This window comes from Astatotilapia calliptera, chromosome 12 (assembly GCF_964374335.1).
Source record: "Astatotilapia calliptera chromosome 12, fAstCal68.1, whole genome shotgun sequence".
Classification (NCBI taxonomy): domain Eukaryota; kingdom Metazoa; phylum Chordata; class Actinopteri; order Cichliformes; family Cichlidae; genus Astatotilapia; species Astatotilapia calliptera.
The window spans coordinates 2,582,276-2,605,295 of record NC_137433.1 but is presented as its reverse complement, the minus strand read 5'-3'; the positions used below and the strand labels follow the sequence as shown (position 1 = coordinate 2,605,295).

The window sequence follows — 23,020 nt, the reverse complement described above, 5'->3', positions numbered from 1 at the left end:
AAAAAAAAAACAAAAAAAAAACAGCAGCTGGATGGTGAATGTGGGATGAAAACTGCACCGAGTCTGTTTCTATATGTGCAGGGTTCAGGTGAGTCTCAGTGCGCACCCCCCTAAAGTTAGGGGGGTCAGTTATTATCCAGAACGCTTTTTTAAATTTCCAGCTGTTTAGAGCACCCGGATGGATAAGAAATATTTTAAAGCTGCATTTATGAAACAACGGCAGGCAAATTATTGTCATCAGCACATTATATTTGAAGAGTGTTTAAAAAATAAGTTTATTTGTTGCCATGACTTGCAGTAAATGAGCAGACCTGGCATGTTTCCTTTCCAGGCTCAAACACATTTTGTGTTTATCCTAATAATACTATCTCGCTGTGAACAACACACTGGAGTACACGAAGCAGAAGGTCAGGGACAAACGCATCCAAATTCCGGTCCCTCAGCTTTTAACGGCAGACCTTCTGCCTATCAGTGACTGAAAGGAACACGGTCTCATTAGTTTCTATCATCTTCCCCGTAGAAAAGCCAAGAGTTGGACAGCGAGAAACTGGAAGTTAGCCGAGTGCACTTGCATAATGTTCACATTTATTTTGTTTCAAGTCCTAACACATTCTAAACATGCTTTTAACACATAATGGATCACATTCTTCACAGGTAGTTAAAGTAACAAGAGCAGACAAGAGATTTCTGAAGAGAAAAGACAGAAATGGCGTTTCAGTTTCTGATGACCGTGTATGAATCTGTTTGTTCCCTGAGATATGTTGCCGGTGTGCTCCTCGTGTGCCTGTAACAAAGCTCTGACAGCTGGACACCTGCTGTTCCGTCTATAGTGTTGTCAGTTACAGGGAATTAGGGGATGGAGCTCCATCCAGGACAAGCAATATGGGCCTAAATGTCTATTTGTGTGTGCGTCTGCATAAAAACACAATGCTCCAGGCCCACCAACATGTATGAAGTCAGTTTGAACAGGAATCCCTAATATGGTCATCTCTGGCTCTGGTTTAGAAGCCACACCCACTGGCTGTTCTCAGATGAAAACTAAAGGGAGTGGACGAGCGTTATATAGAAAGTGTGGTGAATACAAGCTGTTTCTGTAGGAACATGAGTCTTTTGAACATCTCACTTACAAATAAGTTGATGGCGTTAAAGGTTTAACAGCAGGACAGCGACTTTAAAGGCGGAGCCTGTGTGTGTGTCCAGCCCCAGTGCTCACACCACAGCCGTCTGTCCATCTGTGGTCACAGTGTTACGGTTACACGAGTGAGCAAACCGGAGGAAGAGTCAGCCTGAGCACAGTTACATCCTGCGATTGACAACTGATCACATGCAGCACCGGCTGCTGTGGGATAATACTGAGTGTGTTCTCTGCTTCACCAACGAACAACAAACACGCACGTGCATGCGCGCGCACACACACACACACACACACACACACACAGGATTATCATGGTATGGCGAATACAGCAAATTCAACAGATAATGAGGCATATTTGGATAAGGTCAACATGGAAAAATGCAACACTGGTTAACTTCAGCCAGAACATAACACATGAATGCTTAATCAGTGCACTGACATTGTCATTGACATTCGTTCATCTTTGGTATGTGATTTTTGATAACAGGGTAGGAGTGAAATATAAGATGATGCTAATTTAACATGAAACAGCACATTAAGGAAACAAAGGAGGAAGAGGGTCCCTAAAAGTACCTGAGGTAGAGAGGAATACAAGGCTACGAAGAAGAAAACAAGTGTTGGTGGTTCACATGTAAGGTCAACTCATAAAAAACATTGGTGTAATGAACATTAGTAACGGTGTGAAAAATACAGAGGTAGTTTAGGAATGACACATCCCTTTGTCTGCACACAACCAATACAAACAGGAAGTGAAAAAAAGACACCAGCGTGTGTGTATCAAACTGTAACGTTGAACAAGTGCGAGTGCTGCCAGCAAAGGTGGGATTCACCGCTGATAAGCAGACAGTTTGGCATCACATTAAAGGAGAAACCCCTCAGATCCTGCTGCGCTGTCAGATCTCAGTGTGATGTTCAGTGCATTCCTCCAGTCATTTTGCTGTTTTTCTGGCAGTGCTGCACAGACACGGGACAGCCTGACAGGGTCTCCGAGCAGCGTTTGAGGGGATCTGAACCGCTTCATCACAGTGAGACCTTCGGTACACAGAAGTGTCCTGAGATACTGTGATCTAAAGGGTCGGTTCACCAAAACGACATGATAATGTAATCTTGTCAGATAGTTTGGTTTAATGTTTTCAGTTAATACATGTGGAGGAATGCTGCCTCTACATGTATGTTTTTTAAAAACATAACACTATCAGTTGTTTGGGAGGGAGGCAGCTATCTCAAGCTAAAAGCCAAACCTTTCAGCGCCGCTAAAGGCAGCATTAAATGGTTTTGTTCATCTCTGCAAAATCTGAACATCCAGCAGTTAGCCAGCGACGCGAGGAGGATCAGGGTTCGGTCGAGCTGTTTTTATACAACCTGAAACAAAACTGAAGAATTTAAACATCTTAGACTTTCTGAAAATGTGGACCCAAGTGGTTCACTGGTGATCGCGTGCATGGTAACCTGGTTACCATGGTAACGGTGAGGTTCACATCTATTCCACCCAAAGATTAACTTTGAAACCTAAGAGTTTATCAAACTGTGCTCGTCGGGCACGTGGCTCAAACGTAACCCTGCCCCCGTGTGGTGTGCTGGTCACCTGATGGATGAACACGAGGCTTTTGTCTCCAGAGACGGCGCCACAGCACAACATTTGAGGTTTAAACTTATTCCAAGATTACGCAAACCGATCCAAAATGTCAGCAGCGTGCACGTAAAGCATTGCTGACAAAGCCTGAGTAACACTTTCTTTAATGAACACAGTGAACAAGTGAACATCAACAACAACAATGAAGAAATCAGTTTAGAAAATGATAGGTGTTGTCTTCACTCCAAATCAAACCCAAAAAAGCTAAAAAGACATTCTTAATTATAAACTACAAAAGGTACATTAAAGCATTCAAAAAAATCAAAAGAGGCTAACTGAAGCATTACAAGGAACGCTGGATTGGGCTGTGGTTTCGTTAGGCTGCGCACGACGGGAGGGAAGCCGTGACATCGGAAAGATGCCGCTGCCTTTTGCTTCGTCCGTCATCAATGCCGAGAGCTTTAGAAAACCTGCCCTGCAAACTAATTCCACTTTCACTGAAGGGGAGTGTGGGTGGGGTGGGGACGGTGAGGGAAATAAAGTTGAAACAACAAAAAACAAAAACACCTTTCTACAACAGGACCTACAATGTCCTGGAAGCTACATCTACTAATACTACAAGTACATCAGTGTGGTCACTGACGAACTCCTGAATGCAATACATAACACTCACTTTACCCTGTATATATCCAGGTCAGCAGGGACCTGAGAGAGGAACACATTGGGTGGGCAGTGGCCAAGAACAAGGGTTAAGGTCTCCAAACCTCACTGTCGTGTGCAAAAAAGGGAGTGGTTGCGGGGACTGCACTTTGTCTGCATTTCAAATGACGCAAATGGTGAAATGGCCAGAAAAGACACTTCAAGTGGTCAGAAATGATAATCTCACACTTTAAAAATAAAGACCATTTCTCTGTGGCTACACTTTTTAAAACGGCGTGCATATCTGTGGGTATGCAAGCCAGGGGTATAGCCCCTAAAATTCTCCAAACCTGGCCTAAACTGATTGAGGTAAAGCCCTAGCCGATCACACAGAGTCCACTTACGGCTGGATTAAAGCGATTAGACGTTCAACTTTAAGCCAATTCTGCATAAATGATATTTTCACTTTCATCTCATTTAAAAACAGTCGGACCGTACCTGGATGTCCACGTGGCCTGATGCCCGTGGAAACCAAGTGTGGTCTGATTTACATTCTACATCTAAAAACGTTTGATTGCCCTTCAAAACTGGCCGATAGAACTTTGAAATTCAACAACTGTTTTGAAAAATCGAAATGAACTCTTAAGCAAAACGGACGGATCAATAAACACTGATTCTTTTAAATGGCTGGTTTCAGTGGGTTCCACTAAGATGGGCAACACCAAGCAGCCACAACATCAAAACCCCGGACAGGTGAAGTGACCAGTAATCGTTACCTTGTTACTATGCAAAGCTCTGCTGGGAGAGCTTGAGCGTGCTGGGGCCAACACATATAGGGTTAGGGTTACAATAACATCCAACCACCCAAATAAAAATCCTTCCCCAGGGCTAAAATGTGTTCAAATGAAAATTTATGGGCCCGTTTCCATTGTGAGTAAAGCAAAAACCCAACCCTAACCTTGGTAATCAGTAATGTGGTGTTTGTTAAAAATGATGGCGTGCCCCAGTACCAGCGGTCTCCCTCAGGACTAGGGGAAAGCGTGGTTTGTTCACCTGCTCTCCAAAGTCCTCAAATTGAATCAAGCTCAAAATTCAACCTGCAGGAAGTGTTATCCGTGACGCGACCCACTGCCAGAGAGCACAGACGAGCTGACAGACCCAAATGTGCCAACACATCAGAAACCTCCCCGATATTTCAACGTTGTGGCTGATCGGTGTGTGTCACCCGTGAAGCTCGCACATTTTTAATCACATATACCCAGCTGTGTCGAGAGCAGGCGAAAACGCACCATCTTCTTTGGCAATGAAGAGCACAAAATGAGAGCCATCGTGTCTGCTCTGTGCATATGTGTGCACGCGACAAAACGCGCATGTTTGCAATGAAACGTGGAACTTTTCTGCCCTGCAGAGCGTCTTGCCTCTGAAACAGACCGATTCATTTCTTATCCTCGTCCTTCATGGATAAGAAAAGGGTTTTGTTGAGCTGTCAGCTCCCTACCCATCAGCGGGCGCTTGATATAATCTTTGCATAACACTTTGGTCAAGAGAGAAACATAATAAAAAGAAAAACAGCAAACCTAGCTATCCGCCCCTTCCCCTGCAATAAAGCCATACATCCCTAGTCTATGATTGTTAAAAAATACCCGTATGCTCCTATTCGATGATCCCACAGATCCAACAACAGCCACCTTAACTCATGGAATGTTAAATTGACAAGACCGCCTCCTAAAAGCAGGATGTCTGAGTACTTTTGCTAATTCATTTTGCATTTTCAGCGTAACAAAAAACTGTTTTTCAGACTGATTTATGCAGCTTCTTTGAACATTCATCTCTGATTGAGGTACCAAAGCATCCACAGGGTTTTGGTTTAGACTGGGCAACTCTTCATTTAACAGTAAGAAAAGGTACCTGAAAATAGCAACAACATCTTCCTGAGGTAGTCTCAAAACACTCGTCGCGCGTGCCAAGGCGCCCCATCTGTATAAAATAAACTCTTTTAAAGTCTAGCTCTAACAATGGCAACACTGACACATGGAGCAAAATGGATACACGCTTGTAAACTCCAAAGACCAATGCATCTACGAGCATTTGTTTTGTACAGAAGCATGTGCACAGTGTAAATCAGCATACATTCAGCTCTGTCGTGTAATAAATATATAAAGAAAAAAGTTACAAAAAACAAACTAGCTGCTTGTCACATTCACGAGAGGGGAGACCAGTCCTCGACTCGGGTGTCGGGGAGGGTTTAGTTTCCGGTGGAGGCGGTCACGCAGGGCGACGGGCCGGTCCTGTAGCTGGTCAGGCTGGATTTGCAGGAGTGCAAGACTGCTTTGAACAGCAGGGGGAGCTGCTCCAGAGGGACGTTCACCAGCTTTGCTGAGAAGAAACCCGAGACACACGGCACTTTAGTTCATGATTAGCTTAGCTTCTGTACAGCCGACATTTTCATTGGTCACAGTCGTGTCCAGGAGGCAACCTGCGAGACAAATGAAGCCAACCCAAGTGCCGAATGCTGCAGTTCCTCTGGCGGCCACTAGAGGCTGGCTCCAGCAGTGTGCCCAGCTCGTGTTAAACGGTCTAATTTGGACAGGTTACGTGTACAAAATCTAACGACCTTTCTTTGACACAATTTTCACTGAGGCCATTTACTTTTTTAGAACTTATGAAGCTGATTTCGGTTCAGTTACGTCTAGTTAGTCAAAATTACTGGCAGTAGCATTTATTTCACAGTTTTTATTTAGATTACTTGTTTCAACCAATCATTCTTAAGTTTCAAAGAGTTGGTAAATAAAAGAAATGTATGCAAAGTGTCTCTATTTATCCAAAGGTTTGGCCATGATTTTATTTATTACCAGAAAAATGAACAGTTGATTGTGTTTGATTTAATTGATAAGCTAAAACCACAAAAGTAACTAGATTGTGATTCAAGCTTTAACCCATCAACATGATCAATACTTGCCATAATTTCAAAATGTTATGGACAGCTTTTTAAAATTAACATTGGTGTTAAAAAGAAAAAGCCAAATGTATCAAATGGAATACAAACAATAAATCGTAAGCAACATGATATAGCAAAATAAAATTTGTGTATTAAGGGTTATTAAACATTTCAGCTCCAAAAATCTGAATTTTCTGGCTATTTTTTGATGGGTTGGGTCTTACAGGGTTAATGCACTTATTATAGTTTGTCTTAATGACAAAAGCCATGCTTTCTTTTATCCCATTAGCTCAAATAATTTAACCAAATAATTCATTAAACATAAAATTTTGCAACGGTTTTTGTATTTTCAGTGTTTTTCCCCAAAGACAAGGCACTGTAGAGGGCGGGGAACAACACAGGTCGTAAGGGCACAAACTGAAACTTTCATGGCTGAACATAAATCGCTGTGGCACAATACACTGGGTAGTATCACATTTTTGTAGCTCAAACAAACTAACGTATGAGTATCTGAGTGCATTTCTAAAGTCAGTCTTCAACAACAGCCTAAACAGTTCTTTGAGGCCTTACTTGAGATGCAGCGGATGTCCGGCAGGCACATCATGATCTCAGGGAAGCGTTTAGGCTGCAGTGGGTACTTGGACTCAATGTAGTCCTGACACACACACCAGTAGCGTTTATTCAGCTGCTCAAGCTGGGAGATGCTGGACAGTCCTCTGATATCTGTGGAGCAGAAACTATCACAGTCAAGCCGGGAAGGTCGCGATGGCAAAAAGTCAACACGCTGGAGACTTTGTTGTTACCTTGATTGAGGAAGTTGATGGTTTTCATACAGGCGTACTCCTCATTGCTGATCTTTAACTGGTGGAGTTTGCGAAACAGAATGATCAACCTCTCCATTACTTCCATCCCATCCTCGCTGAATCTGAGGAATCACACACAGACCCGTCAGTTAAGCTGAAAACTGCAGCTCTATGAAGCCAGACGGTGCCTTTAAGGCTCCAACTCAAACCATGATATAGACTTTTGTAGGTTTGCTGTCCTCACTACAATCCACATAAAAAAAGAAGACAAAAATCCCCCCAGCACCGCTATCTTAAGCTTCCATGCTTCAATGGACAAGGCAAAGAAAATGAGGGAGGAAATATGTCAGATCTATTAAAAGTGCTTAAAGCGTCCTGCTGATTCCACAGCTTTTTGAAGAGAAGATTCATAAGTTCATTCCACGTTTTAAACATCAATTTTCTGCCTTGCACTTCTAATCTCTTTCACAAACTTCAACAATGCCACTGTAAATCAAACGTCCACGTCTAAAACCACTAAACTGTGGGCAAATTGACTGAAGCAGCAGAGTTATATTAGGAGAATGTGTCAGAAGGTCAAATTATACATGTTTGATTTACACAGGAACACTCCCCCTCTTCCCCCACGCATCCTTTTCTACTTCAAGTGAAACAAGCGTCTATAGTACACATGCCAGACAGTGCTAGCCACAGCTCAGCTCTGAGGAGGCCTCCTGTTCACGGACCACTTCACTGGGCCTCACCCAGCAATAACACTTGGAGAAAAATATTAAGCCCTTTTAGAGATGATGAGCTCACAAAGTGAAACAGCTTGGCTGTGCAGAGGGAATGTTGAATTCCTGATTGCTGTTCTCATTTCTACTGAAATACTGAATTAGCACAGCTCCCAGAGACTAAAAAGAAACATTTAATATCTTATAGTGAAACAGCCCCACTGTGACTGCTGTGGGTGAGGCTGAATTACCAAAACAGAACGAATGAAGGCAGTTTCTTTCTGCTACGTATCAATATCATGACTATAGAATAAGATCACTTGTTGTTGTTCTTGCTTGAGCTACTTAACTTTAGTGTCTGGAAAGGTTACTTTTAAAGTAGTCTCTGTTACAAAATTACAATATAGTAATTCAGAAGCTCTCTACTGCTAAAAGCTAGCATAGAAGTTAGCCTTGGCTGTTTCTGCACTGTCGCCTAAACGGTTAGCCTCCTTAACAACTCCTTAACTGCTGGATAATATTTTGATTATTGATGATAGAAAACAATATGAAAACAATCTAAAGGTCATTGTCTGTGCCAGCTGCCTAGCTAACATAATATGTACAAAATATGCCAGCTCAATATCCAATATTAATGGTAATAGTAATAACTGATTTATGTTGCTAACCCAGTAAAGTGTAACTGTAACATTCGCAGAAGGTTTTACAAAAAAACTATTATTGTAGAGTTTTTACAGCTGCTGTCGTGATTTGGTGCTATATGAATAAATGATTTGAATTACAGTTACAAAGTTACAAACAGCTGTCTTGTTATAATACCAGCACACAAATAGCAATGCAAGCCATCATTCGGAGCCCTATTGTCTTGCCTTTGACTTTGCTTAAAGATCTGCTTTAGAAGTTAGCTAGTTGCTAACTCTATCAGTTGTCTGCTAGTGGGTAAACGTATAGCTCTTTCCCTAAAAAGAGAAAACAGCCGTGGCTGAAACGAGGTTTCTGAGAGCAGTAGGGGAGACCGGGGATAGTTGTAACATTTTTGACATTTCTGTCTGTAAATTGAAGCTCTTTTAAGGTAGTGGATTCAAAATGTAATGCAAAGTATTTACATGTCTCTGCTATTAAATAGTGCAGCTATTTTCTCTGCAGCACAATTACCCATTGCATGGTATGGCCTCAAACACAAAGAGTGAAATGTTACAATTAACCCCATAGTCTGGGTTAGTTGTAACATATCCTGGGGTGAAATGTAACACAATGAAATAAGGGTACTAACAAAACATTTACATGTAATCTTTGTTTATTCAACACATGAATGCACTTAGAGCCATTTATGTAGCTGTGTGTGTGTGTGTGTGACAGAATGCAGAAATCTAGCTTTTGAACATATTCCAGCCCCCCAAAAAAGTTATGGAATTTTCTGCAACTGAATATTTCATTAATTTTGGTTGGTCTTCCTTGAGTTTGGCCTCATTGGCTCAGTGGGCATTATAACCCACAACTCTTGCACCAATTTTGAACATAACAATGAAGCTGAAAAAATGTAGTTGTGCACCAGCATCGCAATTCCATTACTTTTTATCATGGCTTACCTTGGTGTGGTTTGCAAAGTGCTTCAGAAAGATGAGGAAATCTGTTTCTTGCACCCATCCTGATTTATTTCCACTACCAGTACTTCCTACTGGTCCATCTCTGACACAGTGGTCTGCATAATGTATGTGTGGGAACACAAACAGTGGAGGAATTGTGTTGCCAATGGCATTAACCGCATATACAAAAGCAACCAGTGAACCTCTCTCTGCTGATGTCGTTGCCCCAACTTGTTTAATGTAAGTTAAAGTAATAGTGTGGTAACATCTGCATTATTGTTACAACTAACCCAGACTGTTGCTGTTACAACTGACCCAGACTCCTATAGCCATGAACTAGCTAACATTACAGCCAACGGCTAAAACATTAGCACTAAAGACCTACACAGAATATATCCCCATAGACAAACAAATAACATAATTTAAGTTTGATGAGTTTAGCTGCAAAGCAGATAATGCTATTAGAAATTGAAATAAAGTAGAAAAACGTACTTTTTGGCATACAAATTACTTTTTTTCGTGTTAAATTGTCTGTGTTTGGCAAAATGTGCTGATTTTTCACATGTGATAGCAGAACTGAGTTGGGCATGCACAGGATGAGTCACATCATTTGAAACTTAGCCCTGATTGGAGAAATTGGAAGTGTTACAACTGACCCACGTTACAACTATCCCCGGTCTCCCCTAAGTGAAGCACAGCTGACTGCAGGTTCTAGTTTGGTAAAAGGACGTTAATGCAGAAATGCCATAACGGCCACCAGATGGCAATAGCTGTAGCTGCAAAAAGACTTGACCTCTGTAAACACTTTCCTGATGAGTTTTTTTGGCCTTTATTGAATACAAAAATAATGTCTCTTTTGGAAATATAAGTAATTCTATGCTTCAACAAGGAGGGTTCAACTTGGTTCTGCTTGCTCATTGGCTAATGACATTGATTAGCCAATGAGCAAGCAGACCTGCCCGTCCTCGTGACAAGTAATTGTTGTCTGCTTGTTTTTTAAACCACAGTGATGATGGTAAAACAAACTAGAGCTCAGAAACCAGTGGACGACGTCACAGTGTCTATCATATCGTTTCTTCTGTGCACCTCTAAGAAACTCAGGGGAGGTATGTAATAGTTATAAACTAAATGGAGTAAATGTGGGTGCTTTTTGGCTCCTCAATAATTCAAGTTATTCTAAAGCTCATAAACAAAACACCCCAATTGTTCTCTCCTTTTGCTCTTTAAGCACTCGCCACTCACCCCTGAAGCTCGTCGTCAGATGGCGTGTACTTTGCTGTGATGTCGGCCAGCTCTCCAAAGATCTGGCCACTGTAGATAGTGAGGCAGGAGAGCAGGATGAGCTCCTGCCAGGTGGAGCTGAGCAGGCAGGTGTAGTCCTCTATGGAGAGCTCACAGAAGAAGGGCAGCTTCTTGATCCAGGAGATCTGGCGGAAGAGCAGCTCGTCTGCCAGACGGCACAGCAGAGCAAACAGCTCCACTTGTGTTACCTTGTACCTAGTGAGCAAACAACAACGAGACAGATGTGTGGTGGGCAGGAAAACTCTCATCATGTCAAAATGGGCCTGACGTGGCTCAAATCAGCATCCCACTCCACAACAAACAGCTTTCAGCAGCCTTCACGTCCCTCACCGTCTGACTTCCTGTCCCTCTATATTCTCCTCATTTCACAGAGCAGATCTGCTTAGCCTTCAGCTAATTCTAACCTCTGTTACCAACAGAGAGCAGCTGACTTCAGGCCATTTCCTAAAGCATTTCCCTGAATTTATCTGAGGAATAAATGTAAAATAATGAGGAAAAAATAAACAATCACACAAAATGTATTTAAAAGAATCTTTAAAATAATGTAATGCTGAAAAAATCAAGATGTGATCAGAAAGTTCCTGCACTTTCAAAATCACAAACCTTTCTAATTTTGAGAAAGAAATGTCAACAGAGCATTTCAAACTAATTCTAGTTTGGGATAAAACGCTGATCATGGTCAGTATTATTATCCCACTGAGCAACAGAGCTTTTCATTGAGCCACAGCACAAACGCTGCCGTGTTTTATCTTCCAGTTTACACGTAGTATAGAAACGTTGGCAGCAGTTTGAGCTGCCACATGAAAATGCATCAAGCCAAAAACAAATCACTTTAGACTTGGAGGGGAGAAACTAATGAAGCAACGAGCTCACAGGAGTAGCTCCACGTTAGCAGAAGAGACTCCTTCAAGGCAAGAATGCTGAGGACAATTCTTTGTCCTTTGGTCAAATAACACTAAACCAGAGTTGTTTGGTCACCGCGACACTGCTAGTGTTTGTACACAGGAAGAAAAGGCAACCCTAAGAACACTGATGGTGGGAATGAATGCTGTGGGGATGCTTCAGTGTATGTGGAAGTGGAAGAAATGATGAAGAAACCTCACACAGTCAGCATCAACGACCAAAAACATGATGAACTTGATATTCAGAGAATATCCTCCTGTTGGAGCGCTTGTGAGAGCGCCAGGCTCTCAAAATATTAACATAGAGGTTCAAGAGCCTAATTCCTATTCCAACACACCTGCATCTCACTTACCGAGGTAAATGGCAACGTTCACGACATACAATTAGAAAAAGACTAACAAGTTTGGTTTACTGGGAAGGACTGTTTGCTACAAAATGAGTATCTAACTGAGAATTTTGCTTTCTGAAACCAGCTGCACTCCTTTCATTTGGCCGCGCCTCTACACAACGCACGATGCTGAGTATGAACTCACTCTTCTTCTATAAGCATTGGAGTGGTCAGGGGGGCCAGCTCTTCAGCAGCCACCAGCTGCTGCACCAGAGGGTGGGGCTGTGGGTAGAGGTTGCGGGGCTGAGAGGCCAGCAGGCCAGACTGGGCGGCGTAGCTGAACAGGTGAGGCAAGAGCTGGTAATGCGTGGGCATGGAGGTGTTAATGTACTGGTCCCGCAGGGCTGCCGTGTAGCCGTTCATTTCAGCGGAGCGACTGGAAGCACACAAAGGTCAAAGGTTACAGTAATGCAGATTTTATTAGTATTGCGGGGACAAAAACACACTGGCTCACACGTCGGGGTTTGCATTTCTCAGGCAAACCCTCCTTTAACCTCACCCTGATGTGCTGAGCTTCATCCCCAATCAAACTCTTTGCATTTTTTCACAAACTTGCAGACTAAACTTTGCATTCTGGGCATGTGCACGAGCGCATGCGACGCAGGCTTTCTATTTGCTGTTCATTTCTGGCAAGGTTTAATTCCATCTCATAAAAAAAGAAAAGCCATCCCCTGAATAGTTTTCAGGCTGCTGAGATAAAACCTGATGTTTACACAAACTGAGACTAAAATAAATGCCATCATGCAAGTACCTAGACAATATTTGTCCTTGATGAGTGCAGATAGACAATATGCTCGTCTCCAAGCAAGAACAGCAGATAGTGCGGTGAGCTCTTTGTGTTTGGTTGCGATCAGCGAGCCTGAGTGGCTGCATATTCAGGCATTCTTTGGCCGATGAATACTTTAACTAAAGTCTGGGTGAGATGGGAACGAGGTGTTAGACTGTCAGGGCCGGCTCATTATCTCAAAGATGGGGCGAGTGTCAGAGGCGCGTAGCTGAGCGGATGAGATCGACGACTCACTTGGACGACAGAGTGGAGGCAGGTGACGGCTGGTTGCCCTCCGAGGCGCCGTTGCTTGGCGAGCTGTGGTCGCTGTCGCCGTTGTTGCCCCAGGTGTGCTCCGGGGCGTCCTCCTTGAACTCCTGGCCCGACATGATCCGCTCGATCTCCTCCTCTGTTATCTAGAACACACACACACACACACACACACACACACACACACACACACACACACACACACACACACACACACACACACACACACACACACACAGGGAGGTTTGGAGCTTACAGCACATCCATGCATGTGCATCAGTTCAATTGATTAGCACCAACTAACAGCACACGGCTTTTCATTAAAATGCTGAGGAGCAAGGACACAATCACATAATGACACAGAAAGAAAAGAGGCGCGTGTGTGTGTGCGCGTTTGATTGGATGATTCACACACGTAAAATAATAAGATCTGTGCAGGTCAGCACGAGCAGAAAACGCAGACAAAAGCCATTCTGAAAGGCTTCAGCACGCCTGCACATACCACGTCTCATGTCTGAGGGAGGTCAAGTCACTTTCATTTCTATCAGTTCATCCCAAACACTGTAACAGGCGTTTTCATTCCATATTCATGACAGAAAGCTCCTGCTTTCATTAAGGGCGCTGGTTCTTAATGGAAGCCGTGTTTCTCTGTTTTGACTCGTTCAATTGAGCCCGAATGAATCGAGCGCCTCCCTCCCCGTGAATAGCGGCTCAGTGGTACTTATCCTCATGTCACACATTTTTCTGACCATTTGTTCCCTCGCTTCACGTTAATAATAAAGGCACCGCTGAATGGGGACTAATCAGCTGCTACACAATTATACAGATGATATAACAAGGTCAGGGCTCGCTCTCATTATGAGCATCCCGAAGAGTAGCACTGCAGCACTCCAGCTCTGTGTTATTTAATGGCTTGTGATCTGAGTGGGTTTACTGTAAGCACAATTCCTCAGAGGCTGAGCCACAGCGATGATGCTCAGGCTGGCTGGGAGGTGGGGAAAGGTCAGTGCGCACCACAAACAACACAATCCTTCAGTCCATTTACCTGCACAGGTCCAATGCTTTTGTTCCTCCCTCCAGGCATGCCGTCCTCTCTGATTGCTACATGTCAAAAAACAGGGAAAAGTCATTTGTTCCGTTAACCAAACATGATCGGTGTCACAGCTCTCCCTAGTGGCTAAAGCACATCAGGCAAAACTGTCCCACCATCCAGCTCCAAACACAGCTGCTGCTGGCGGGCAGTCATATTGTTTTGGTACACTTACAAGCAAAGTACATTTCATCTCATAGTCTTAGTGTGTGTGAGTGTTTCTGCAGTGTAGATAAAATCGCTGTGATTAGTGTCTGACTGGGTGAGTCCCAGTCTCATCTCCATTCTAAGACAGGCACTTGAAGAATAAGGCCATGAGGACAGTCACTTACAAGTTTTAGCCACATGGGGGCAGCACATGTCTGTGGAAGGAAAACTGCAGCTTAGATTGTGTGTGTGTGTGTGTGAGTGTGTGTGTGTGTGTGTGTGTGTGTGTGTGTGTGTGTGTGTGTGTGTGTGTGTGTGTGTGTGTGTGTGTGTGTGTCCAGGAGGGAGAAACAGATTTATTGGTAGAATTGACACATTCAAGCGTTTCCAGGTTTTCAGAGACTTTGCGAGCAGCTGTTTGTTTGGCTCACAGATAAACGGAGCAAAGTCCCGACAGAAGCAGCTCTGGCCACTCAGCATCTTAAAAACCTGATTTTGACACATCTAAATTACAGGGGCGGATCTATACACGGTTCATATACACACAGTCTGTAACCTCCTCATTTACCCATATACTTTGTACTGTAGAACCTTTTCATAAATAAGCAGGTGGATCTAGAAGCTACTCCACGTGAGGTTCTGTTACGTGCTTACATTTACACAAATCTGCACTGTGAACACAGTTTTACCAAAAACTTAAACCTCATCTTTCAGGCTGTTTTTGACTACTTTGTATTTCACCTTTAAAAACCGTTTAGCTCGTCTTGAATAAATAAAGTTCTTTATTCATGGTGACTTACTGCATTCACACAATGATCTAAAAATCAGTCAAGAAACATAACTTGAAGTTGAAAAATTAGGAAGTGTTAGGTGTCACAGTAAGACGCCACACAAATGATTGTGCAACTCCAAAAAATAGTTTGTGTCCACCACGAGACAGCAGGAGGCGTCTTCCACCTGGACGCAGCGTTTACACTGCAGCCTTTGACTGTGACACTCAGCGGTGGACAGAACAAAACAACTACACACTAACTACACACTCCAGACACGCTAAACATCTCAAATCTCTCCCATCGATATCCCGACTCTCTCCCACAACTTTGACCTCTTCCTAAACAACAAAGGTCACATTCAGCCATATCGTTTTTGGATTGGTGCATTTTTCCACCAATAGGAAAGGGGAGGCATTTTTCCTTGGTGTGTTGTTGTTAGCGCGGCCATGTTCACTGTTCCTTCCTGCACTAAACATATAGTATTTAGAAAAAAGCAGTGTGTGGATGTTTTATCATAACTCTGGTGTAACCTGGCCTATCAGCAACATGTAAAAACTGCCATGTAGTTTAACTTTAACCATAAGTTAAACAGAGACTCAGCAGAGTCGCATCTTGTTACTATGTCATCTTAAACCGGTCACATGACTTGCGGGCACCGGCGTGTCCATCGACCCCAGAGGGTTAATAACACACCTTCACCCACGCCACCACAGTCCCACCGGTCTGTCAGCGCTGTGACAGAGCGGTGGGATCGAACTACCAAACTTCCAGTTAATAGGTGACCGGCTCTACTTACAGGAAACCTTTCATTTAAGCATTCATGTGGCCAATCCCAAACTCCCCCATGATGGTTGGGATAGGCTCGAGCCAGGGAACAGCATCTGTCCGTCCATCCTTTAGGTGTGGATGGTTTAAACGCCTCATTGACTCAGGCTTGCTGTGGACATTCAGGGGAAGTGCTGCATCTTCAACAGTGTTTAAGTGGCACAGTGAAGTCCACATGAATGCTTAAATCAAAGGTTGCCTGCAGCTCAGGAAGTACAGCCGGTCACCTACTAATTGGAAGTTTGGTGGTTCGATCCCCGCGTGCTCGCCAAAGTCTGCATGCCAAATATCGTTGGTCAAGACACTCCGATGGATGCATCAGAGTATGAAACAGAGGATAGAAAAAACTCGTGTGAATGAGGCAAAATTGCTTTGAGTCCTCTGAGCAGAAAAGCGTTATACAAGAACCGTTTACCCTGTAACAAGATGATCAGTTCACCTACCGTTGGTTTCAGAGTCATACTGACAGTGCACTGTGCTGAAAAACTGTTAAAAGCAGAAAAACAAGGTGACTGAAAGTTTGTGAAGACGTTTCATTTAAGAGGCCAGTCACTCTCCAGACACGACCTTCAACCGTAGTACCTCTGACTCTTTTCTGGTCTGGGTACTGATTCTTTTGTCATTGATGCTTCATTGTTACCGCAACTCGATGAGTCAGACATTTATTACCAAACAAACGTCTGTTTCTGGTGGCTTGAAACATCTACTTTACCTTTACGGTTCATTCCCATCTGAAGGCACTTAAGCAGGCGGCAGTACTGGCAGCGGTTGCGCTGCTTGCGTGACATCTCGCAGTTTTTGTCCCGGCTGCAGCGGTACACGCGCTTGTTGCAGATGCTGCGCTTGAAGAAGCCCTTGCAGCCCTCGCAGGAGATGATGCCATAGTGCAGGCCTGTGGCGCGATCTCCACAGATAAGGCAAGTACGCTGGTCAGTTGGATCATCTGCAGATGGAAGGAGAGTGGGCACAGGAGAGGGTTTAGAGCCATTTCCATCAGCGTCTTTACAGTAATTCATCTAAAGCTTAAAAAAGGGAGTGGGAGCAAAAACCTTGCTGAAGGCACACATTTTTAATTGAAATCACGAGGGTGGCTGGGGCTTAAGTGCTAGCCAGGCACCGGATAATCCAAAGGATTCTTAAGCTCCAACTCTCATTTAGTGAAAGTGGAGGTATAACAGGCAGTACGATGAGAGAAACGTCTGCAGGTCTGAATGAGGACACAGCTGGTTTGTTTGCAGCGCGTCCTTTCTCTCCTCTTCCCCACAGCAGTGTCTGATAAAAACGCTTCTCTTACAAGACACCTGACGCTAAAATAACACATTTCACAAAACCTGCTTCAGGTAACAATATGTGACAGTATTACTGTACCCAGCACCTGTTGCATCCTTAGTGTTAGCACAGATGTTCCACACAGGCGGCCCCTCAATCATTAACCTTCATTCTGTTTCCTTAAAGAGCGCAGTTTCAGCTGATTGCTTCAAACAATGAAAAGCAGTTAGGAAGGGAGGTGGTAGGAACCTGTGGGGAAAGGGCTCACACGTATTTGATGTTCTGGATAAAATGATGTAAAATCAAAGTTAAAATGATACCAATGAGTGTTTGTAAGCCTGGTGTGGCAGCTGGCTGACCAGGAGTGAGGGAAACGAGGAATACAGCATGAAGGAGGGGAAGAGGATGAAAGAGCCAACACAGGACCATCCTTGTGAAGCTACACTTTGTTAATCACAGAGCTACTCTCAAACTGGAAAGACAGCAATTTGAGGAAGCTGCTGAAAATCTTCCCTTAATCCTCCATCTACCTCCAGGCCACAGAACGCACATAATGAAGCTTAAGTTACAGCGCGTGTTCTCGGCTGCTCGCAGAGTTAAGCCTCATCACACACACACACACACACACACACACACACACACACACACACACACACACACACACACGCACACACACAGACACACGCACACACACAGACACACGCACACACACAGACACACACGCGCACACACAGACACACACGCGCACACAGACACACACACGCACACACACAGACACACACACGCACACACACAGACACACACACACACACACACCCCCAAAAAGCTGTTCTCCACCCTCCTCCATGAAGGACCAGGAGAGCCACGCACATCGAAATACGAGTCATTTTGTTACTTACTGTTAATTGTGCGACAAATACTTTCTTTTGTATTTTGACAATAACATTATTCTAAATTTGAAAACTTAGTGGAAAATGTTTTTAAATTCTCAGAATTAAAAAAATGATTTTGACAATCTTTTAAAAATGCAACAAAAAAAGAGAAGTAAATGGATTTCTAAAAATGAATTAGGAATAATGTTACTAATTTAATAATTAATAACTTTTGAAACAGATTCTTGTAAAATAACAGCTGTCAGTTCATCCCTTGTACTAACTGCCACGTCTCAAGGCAAAGACTAATCATTTGACTTCATTTCTAGCTTAACAAGCGCACACGTTTATTCTGAGCTGAAAACAGACCAGCATCAAGCACCGTGTGTGAAGTTTAGTTTTTAACATAATGCAGTTTGACGTCAGGCTTCTCGAACAGTCGAACAATCGCTGCACCCACAGGAGCTACACCTGCTAAAAATCCAGACAATCAACCTGTTTTTCATAACAGGAAAAACCGAATTTGATTTCTTATTCATTTATTTTTCTCTTTCATCTTTGGGATTATTTGGATCTGACAAGTATAAAACTTTAGCATCAACTTTGAACAGAAAGTAATTTTGAAAAAGTTCTCGTTGTGATGTTGTACCAGGAAGTTGGTCACCCTCTGACAGATCAAACGTCACAAAATGCCACCCGTCTTACTCCAAGTTGGTTCTGTTTCAGGAATTTGCAGGATCAGTTCTGCAGGACGGGGATGGAAGCTCCCATCATTGATCATCCACCTGAGGTTTGGGTATTTATTGTTTTGTCTGTTTTATCTCGCCCTGTTCGTCCACATGTGCAGGGTCGGGCCTCCGTTTCTCCACTGCAGTGCTCAGTGTCTGTGCTGAGCATTTACAGTCTGAACACAGATTTGGAAAATATCATCTTTAATTCTAATTTTGCAAATATTTTCTAAAGGAGGTTTTCATCTTGCCCAAGGATATTTATCACATACACAGGAACAGACAGGGATCGAACCATCAACCTTCTGATTAGTAGGTGACCTCTGGCACCTGAGCCGTGGTCCTCACCCAGAAACAGGAGGGTCACCCAGTCTGGGTCATGGACGAGTTCCGGCCCAAGTTGAGGAGTTTAAGTATCTGGTGGTTGTTCACAAGTGAGGAGAGAGAGGAGCGGGAGACCGACAGACGGAGTGGTGCTGCAGCTGCAGTCTCTACCCTCACCTATCATGAGCTTTGGGTAGTGACCAAAACAACGATATTAAAGATAACAGCGGCGGAAGCTTCCTCCGAAGGCCGGCTGGCCTCTCCCTTAGAGATAGGGTGAGGAGTTCAGCCTTCCGGGAGGGGCTCAGAGTAGAGCTGCTGCTCCTCCACATCGAAAGGAGCCAGCTGAGGTGAGCTGACAAGGATGCGTCCTGGGCGGGACAGACCCAGGACACGCTGGAGGAGGTGGCTGGGAGAGGGAGATCTGGGCTCTCTGCTTAGGCTGCTGCCCCCACAACCACGTTCGGGATAAGCGGAAGAGGGATGGATGATACTGGAAGGTTATTTGGGCCGAAATGTTGTGACTCAATAAAAACAGATTCTAACTATTAGATAAAAACAGATCTTGGTCCGATGCGCCCGTCATTCATTCGGGTGTGCAGAGATTTTCAAACCACTGTCTGATATTTAATAAGACTTTAAATTAGCGACTGAAACCATAAACTTATCAGGAAGAAAAAGATGGCGCCGGTGAGGTCGGCTGCCGTCACGACTGCTCCGACCACTTTTTCTTTGTCTTTGTTTTTTAAGTTAGTTTTCAGCGTTTCTAAATCGGCAAAATCACCACCATTGGGTACATTAGGTATGACAGTGACACTCTTGTTTCTATTGGTTTACAATGTACTCACAATTCGAAGTTTTTAACTCCGGATCCGAGCTGGCCGAGTGAGATCTTGAGGGAGAACAAAGGGAAGCGGCGGCGGCCTAGAGGGAAGCGAGCCGGCGTCAGGAACAGGCTGAGAGCTCGTGCACACCGCACACCTCTGCCTAGCATCCTGCTCGCCAACGTCCAGTCACTGGAGAACAAGCTTGACGACCTCAGGGCCAGGGTAAAGTTCCAGAGAGACATTCGGGACTGCAATCTCCTCTGCTTCACCGAGACATGGCTGAACCCAGCGGTGCCGGACCACGCCATCCAGCCGGCCGAGTTCTTCTCGGTTCACCGCATGGACAGGACACGGGACTCGGGGAAGTCAAGGGGAGGCGGCGTGTGTTTAATGGTGAACAACAACTGGTGCAACAGTGCGAACGTTGTTCCTCTCACACGCTCCTGCACACCAAATCTGGAACTACTGTCCATCATGTGCCGTCCTTTTTATCTACCTCGGGAATTTACATCGGTCATTGTAAGTGCCGTTTATATTCCACCACAAGCGGACACGGTCACCGCCTTATGCGAGCTGCATGAGGCACTCACACAGCACCAGACACAACACCGGGACGCTGCGCTTATTGTGACGGGGGACTTTAATAGCGCCAACCTCAAACGCGCAGCGCCGAACTTTTATCAACACATCTCCTGCCCCACCAGAGGTGAAAGGACACTGGACCACTGCTACACTACGGTCAAGGACGGCTACAAGGCACAATCCCGCCCTCCTTTTGGCAAATCTGATCACGCCGCCATCTTCCTCATCCCAAAATACAAACAAAGGCTGAAACAGGAAGTTCCGATTCAGAGGAAGGTCGCGCGCTGGACGGATCAATCGGTGGCCGCGTTAGAGGACGCACTCGACTGGGTGTTCAGAAACAGCTCCGATGATGATGTCAACGTGTTTACGGAAGCGGTTGTGGGATTCATCGGGAAACTAGCGGATGATACCGTGGAGACAAAGACTATCACAACGTTTCCCAACCAGAAGCCGTGGGTGGATAAAACCATCCGCGACGCTCTGAGATCCCGCACCGCTGCCTACAACACGGGACTCATGACGGGGGACATGGACCCGTACAAAGCCGCGTCATATAACGTGCGGAGGGCAGTGAAAGAGGCGAAGCAGCGCTACGGGAGGAAACTAGAGTCACAACTCCAACAGAGTGACTCTAGGAGCCTGTGGCGGGGACTAAGGACAATAACGGACTATAAAGCACCAACAACCGGTATGACGAACGCGGCCGTGACTCTGGCAGACGAGCTGAACACTTTCTATGCTCGCTTCGAGGGTGCAGCTAAGGACTCCAACAATGCTAGTGTTAGCGGCGCTAACGGCTGCAGACAGGAAGATACTGCCAGCACCGGAAACGTGCTCGTCATCTCCGAGCATGAAGTAAGGAGAGCCTTCAAGAGAGTGAACACCAGGAAAGCAGCAGGACCAGACGGCATCCCAGGTCGTATCCTCAGAGACTGCGCATACCAGCTAGCTCCTGTGTTCACTGAGATATTCAACATCTCTTTATCTCAGTCGGTGATCCCCACATGCTTCAAAGAGTCCATCATTGTTCCTGTCCCGAAGAAACCCCACCCTGCTTCTCTCAATGACTATCGCGCTGTAGCCCTCACCTCAGTAGTGATGAAGTGCTTTGAACGCCTGGTCAGAGACTTCATCATTTCTTCACTACCAGACACACTGGACCCACTACAGTTCGCTTACCGTCCAAATCGTTCCACAGACGATGCCATCTCTCATCTCCTCCACACATCACTCACTCACTTGGACACTAGAAGGGGGAATTATGTTAAAATGCTCTTCATAGACTACAGCTCTGCATTTAACACCATAATTCCCTCCACACTCACCACCAAGCTGGAGCATCTGGGACTCAGCTCATCTATGTGTCTGTGGATCTCCAACTTCCTAACTGGCAGACCACAGGCAGTAAGGATGGGCGGACATGTCTCAGCCTCCACCACTCTCAGCACTGGAGCCCCCCAGGGGTGTGTTCTGAGCCCCCTGCTGTACTCTTTGTACACATATGACTGTGTGGCCACTACCATCTCCACCACCATCATCAAGTTTGCTGACGACACCGTCGTGGTGGGCCTGATCTCTGATAACAACGAGACGGCCTACCTGAAGGAGATTAGGAATCTGGAGAACTGGTGCCAGAGGAACAACCTCCTTCTAAACGTCAGTAAGACAAAGGAGCTGATAGTGGACTTCAGCACTAAGCAGGAGAGGAACTACCAGACCCCCGTCATCAACGAGTGCCCAGTGGAGAGAGTGGACAGCTTCAAATACCTCGGAGTTCACATCACGCAGGACCTGTCATGGTCCTGTCACATCAACACCGTGGTGAAAAAGGCCCGACAGCGTCTCTACCACCTCAGACGCTTGAGAGACTTCCAACTGCCCTCCAAGGTGCTCAGGAACTTTTACTCCTGCACCATAGAGAGCATCCTGACGGGAAACATCTTAACCTGGTTCGGGAACAGCACCATGCAGGACAGACGAGCTCTACAGAGGGTTGTGCGGTCAGCTGAGCGCACCATCCGCTCCGAGCTCCCTGACCTGCACTCAATCTACAGCAGGCGGTGCTGGACCAAGGCCAGGAAGATGGTGAAGGACCTCAGCCATCCCAACAACAGACTGTTCTCTCTGTTGAGGTCAGGAAAGCGATTCCGCTCCCTGAAGACCAACACAGAGAGACTGAGGAGGAGCTTCTTCCCGCAGGCGATACGGTCTCTCAATCACACCACCACACAGTACTGACCCACACATACAGTTCTTACACACACACTGGACTTTCTGGACATTGTTTCACTTCATTACTTAAATCACGCTGCTGTTATTGTGTATATGCTGCTGTTATTGTGTATATATTTATTTATATTTCTTCATACATTCTTATATAGTTCTATATTGTGTATTTTGTTGTACAGTTATTTTATTTTCAACTTTAATTTATATATTTTATCTTATTCTTTCCCAGTTAAATTTACCCTTCATTCTAATTTGTGTTGTACAGTTATTTAATTTTTAACCTTAATTTATATTTTATTCCTTCCTAGTTAAATTTACCCTTTTTAATTTTTCAT

The 23,020-nt window shown here is 44.6% G+C and overlaps 1 protein-coding gene across 2 annotated transcripts in view; it reads right to left on the bottom strand.

The window, feature by feature from the left end:
- Positions 1 to 563: 563 nt before the first annotated feature.
- nr6a1a (nuclear receptor subfamily 6, group A, member 1a) overlaps positions 564 to 23,020 on the bottom strand; it is a 123,632-nt gene continuing 101,175 nt past the window's right edge. For both annotated transcript variants that reach the window (XM_026186086.2, XM_026186087.2), the window contains 8 exons: positions 16,564 to 16,794; positions 14,062 to 14,117; positions 13,002 to 13,162; positions 12,126 to 12,356; positions 10,630 to 10,884; positions 7,089 to 7,210; positions 6,856 to 7,008; positions 564 to 5,723 (listed from right to left, as the gene is read on the bottom strand). In XM_026186086.2, the coding sequence (XP_026041871.1) occupies positions 5,593 to 5,723; positions 6,856 to 7,008; positions 7,089 to 7,210; positions 10,630 to 10,884; positions 12,126 to 12,356; positions 13,002 to 13,162; positions 14,062 to 14,117; positions 16,564 to 16,794 (1,340 nt within the window). In that variant the 3' untranslated portion in view covers positions 564 to 5,592. The remainder of the gene's footprint in view (positions 5,724 to 6,855; positions 7,009 to 7,088; positions 7,211 to 10,629; positions 10,885 to 12,125; positions 12,357 to 13,001; positions 13,163 to 14,061; positions 14,118 to 16,563; positions 16,795 to 23,020) is intronic.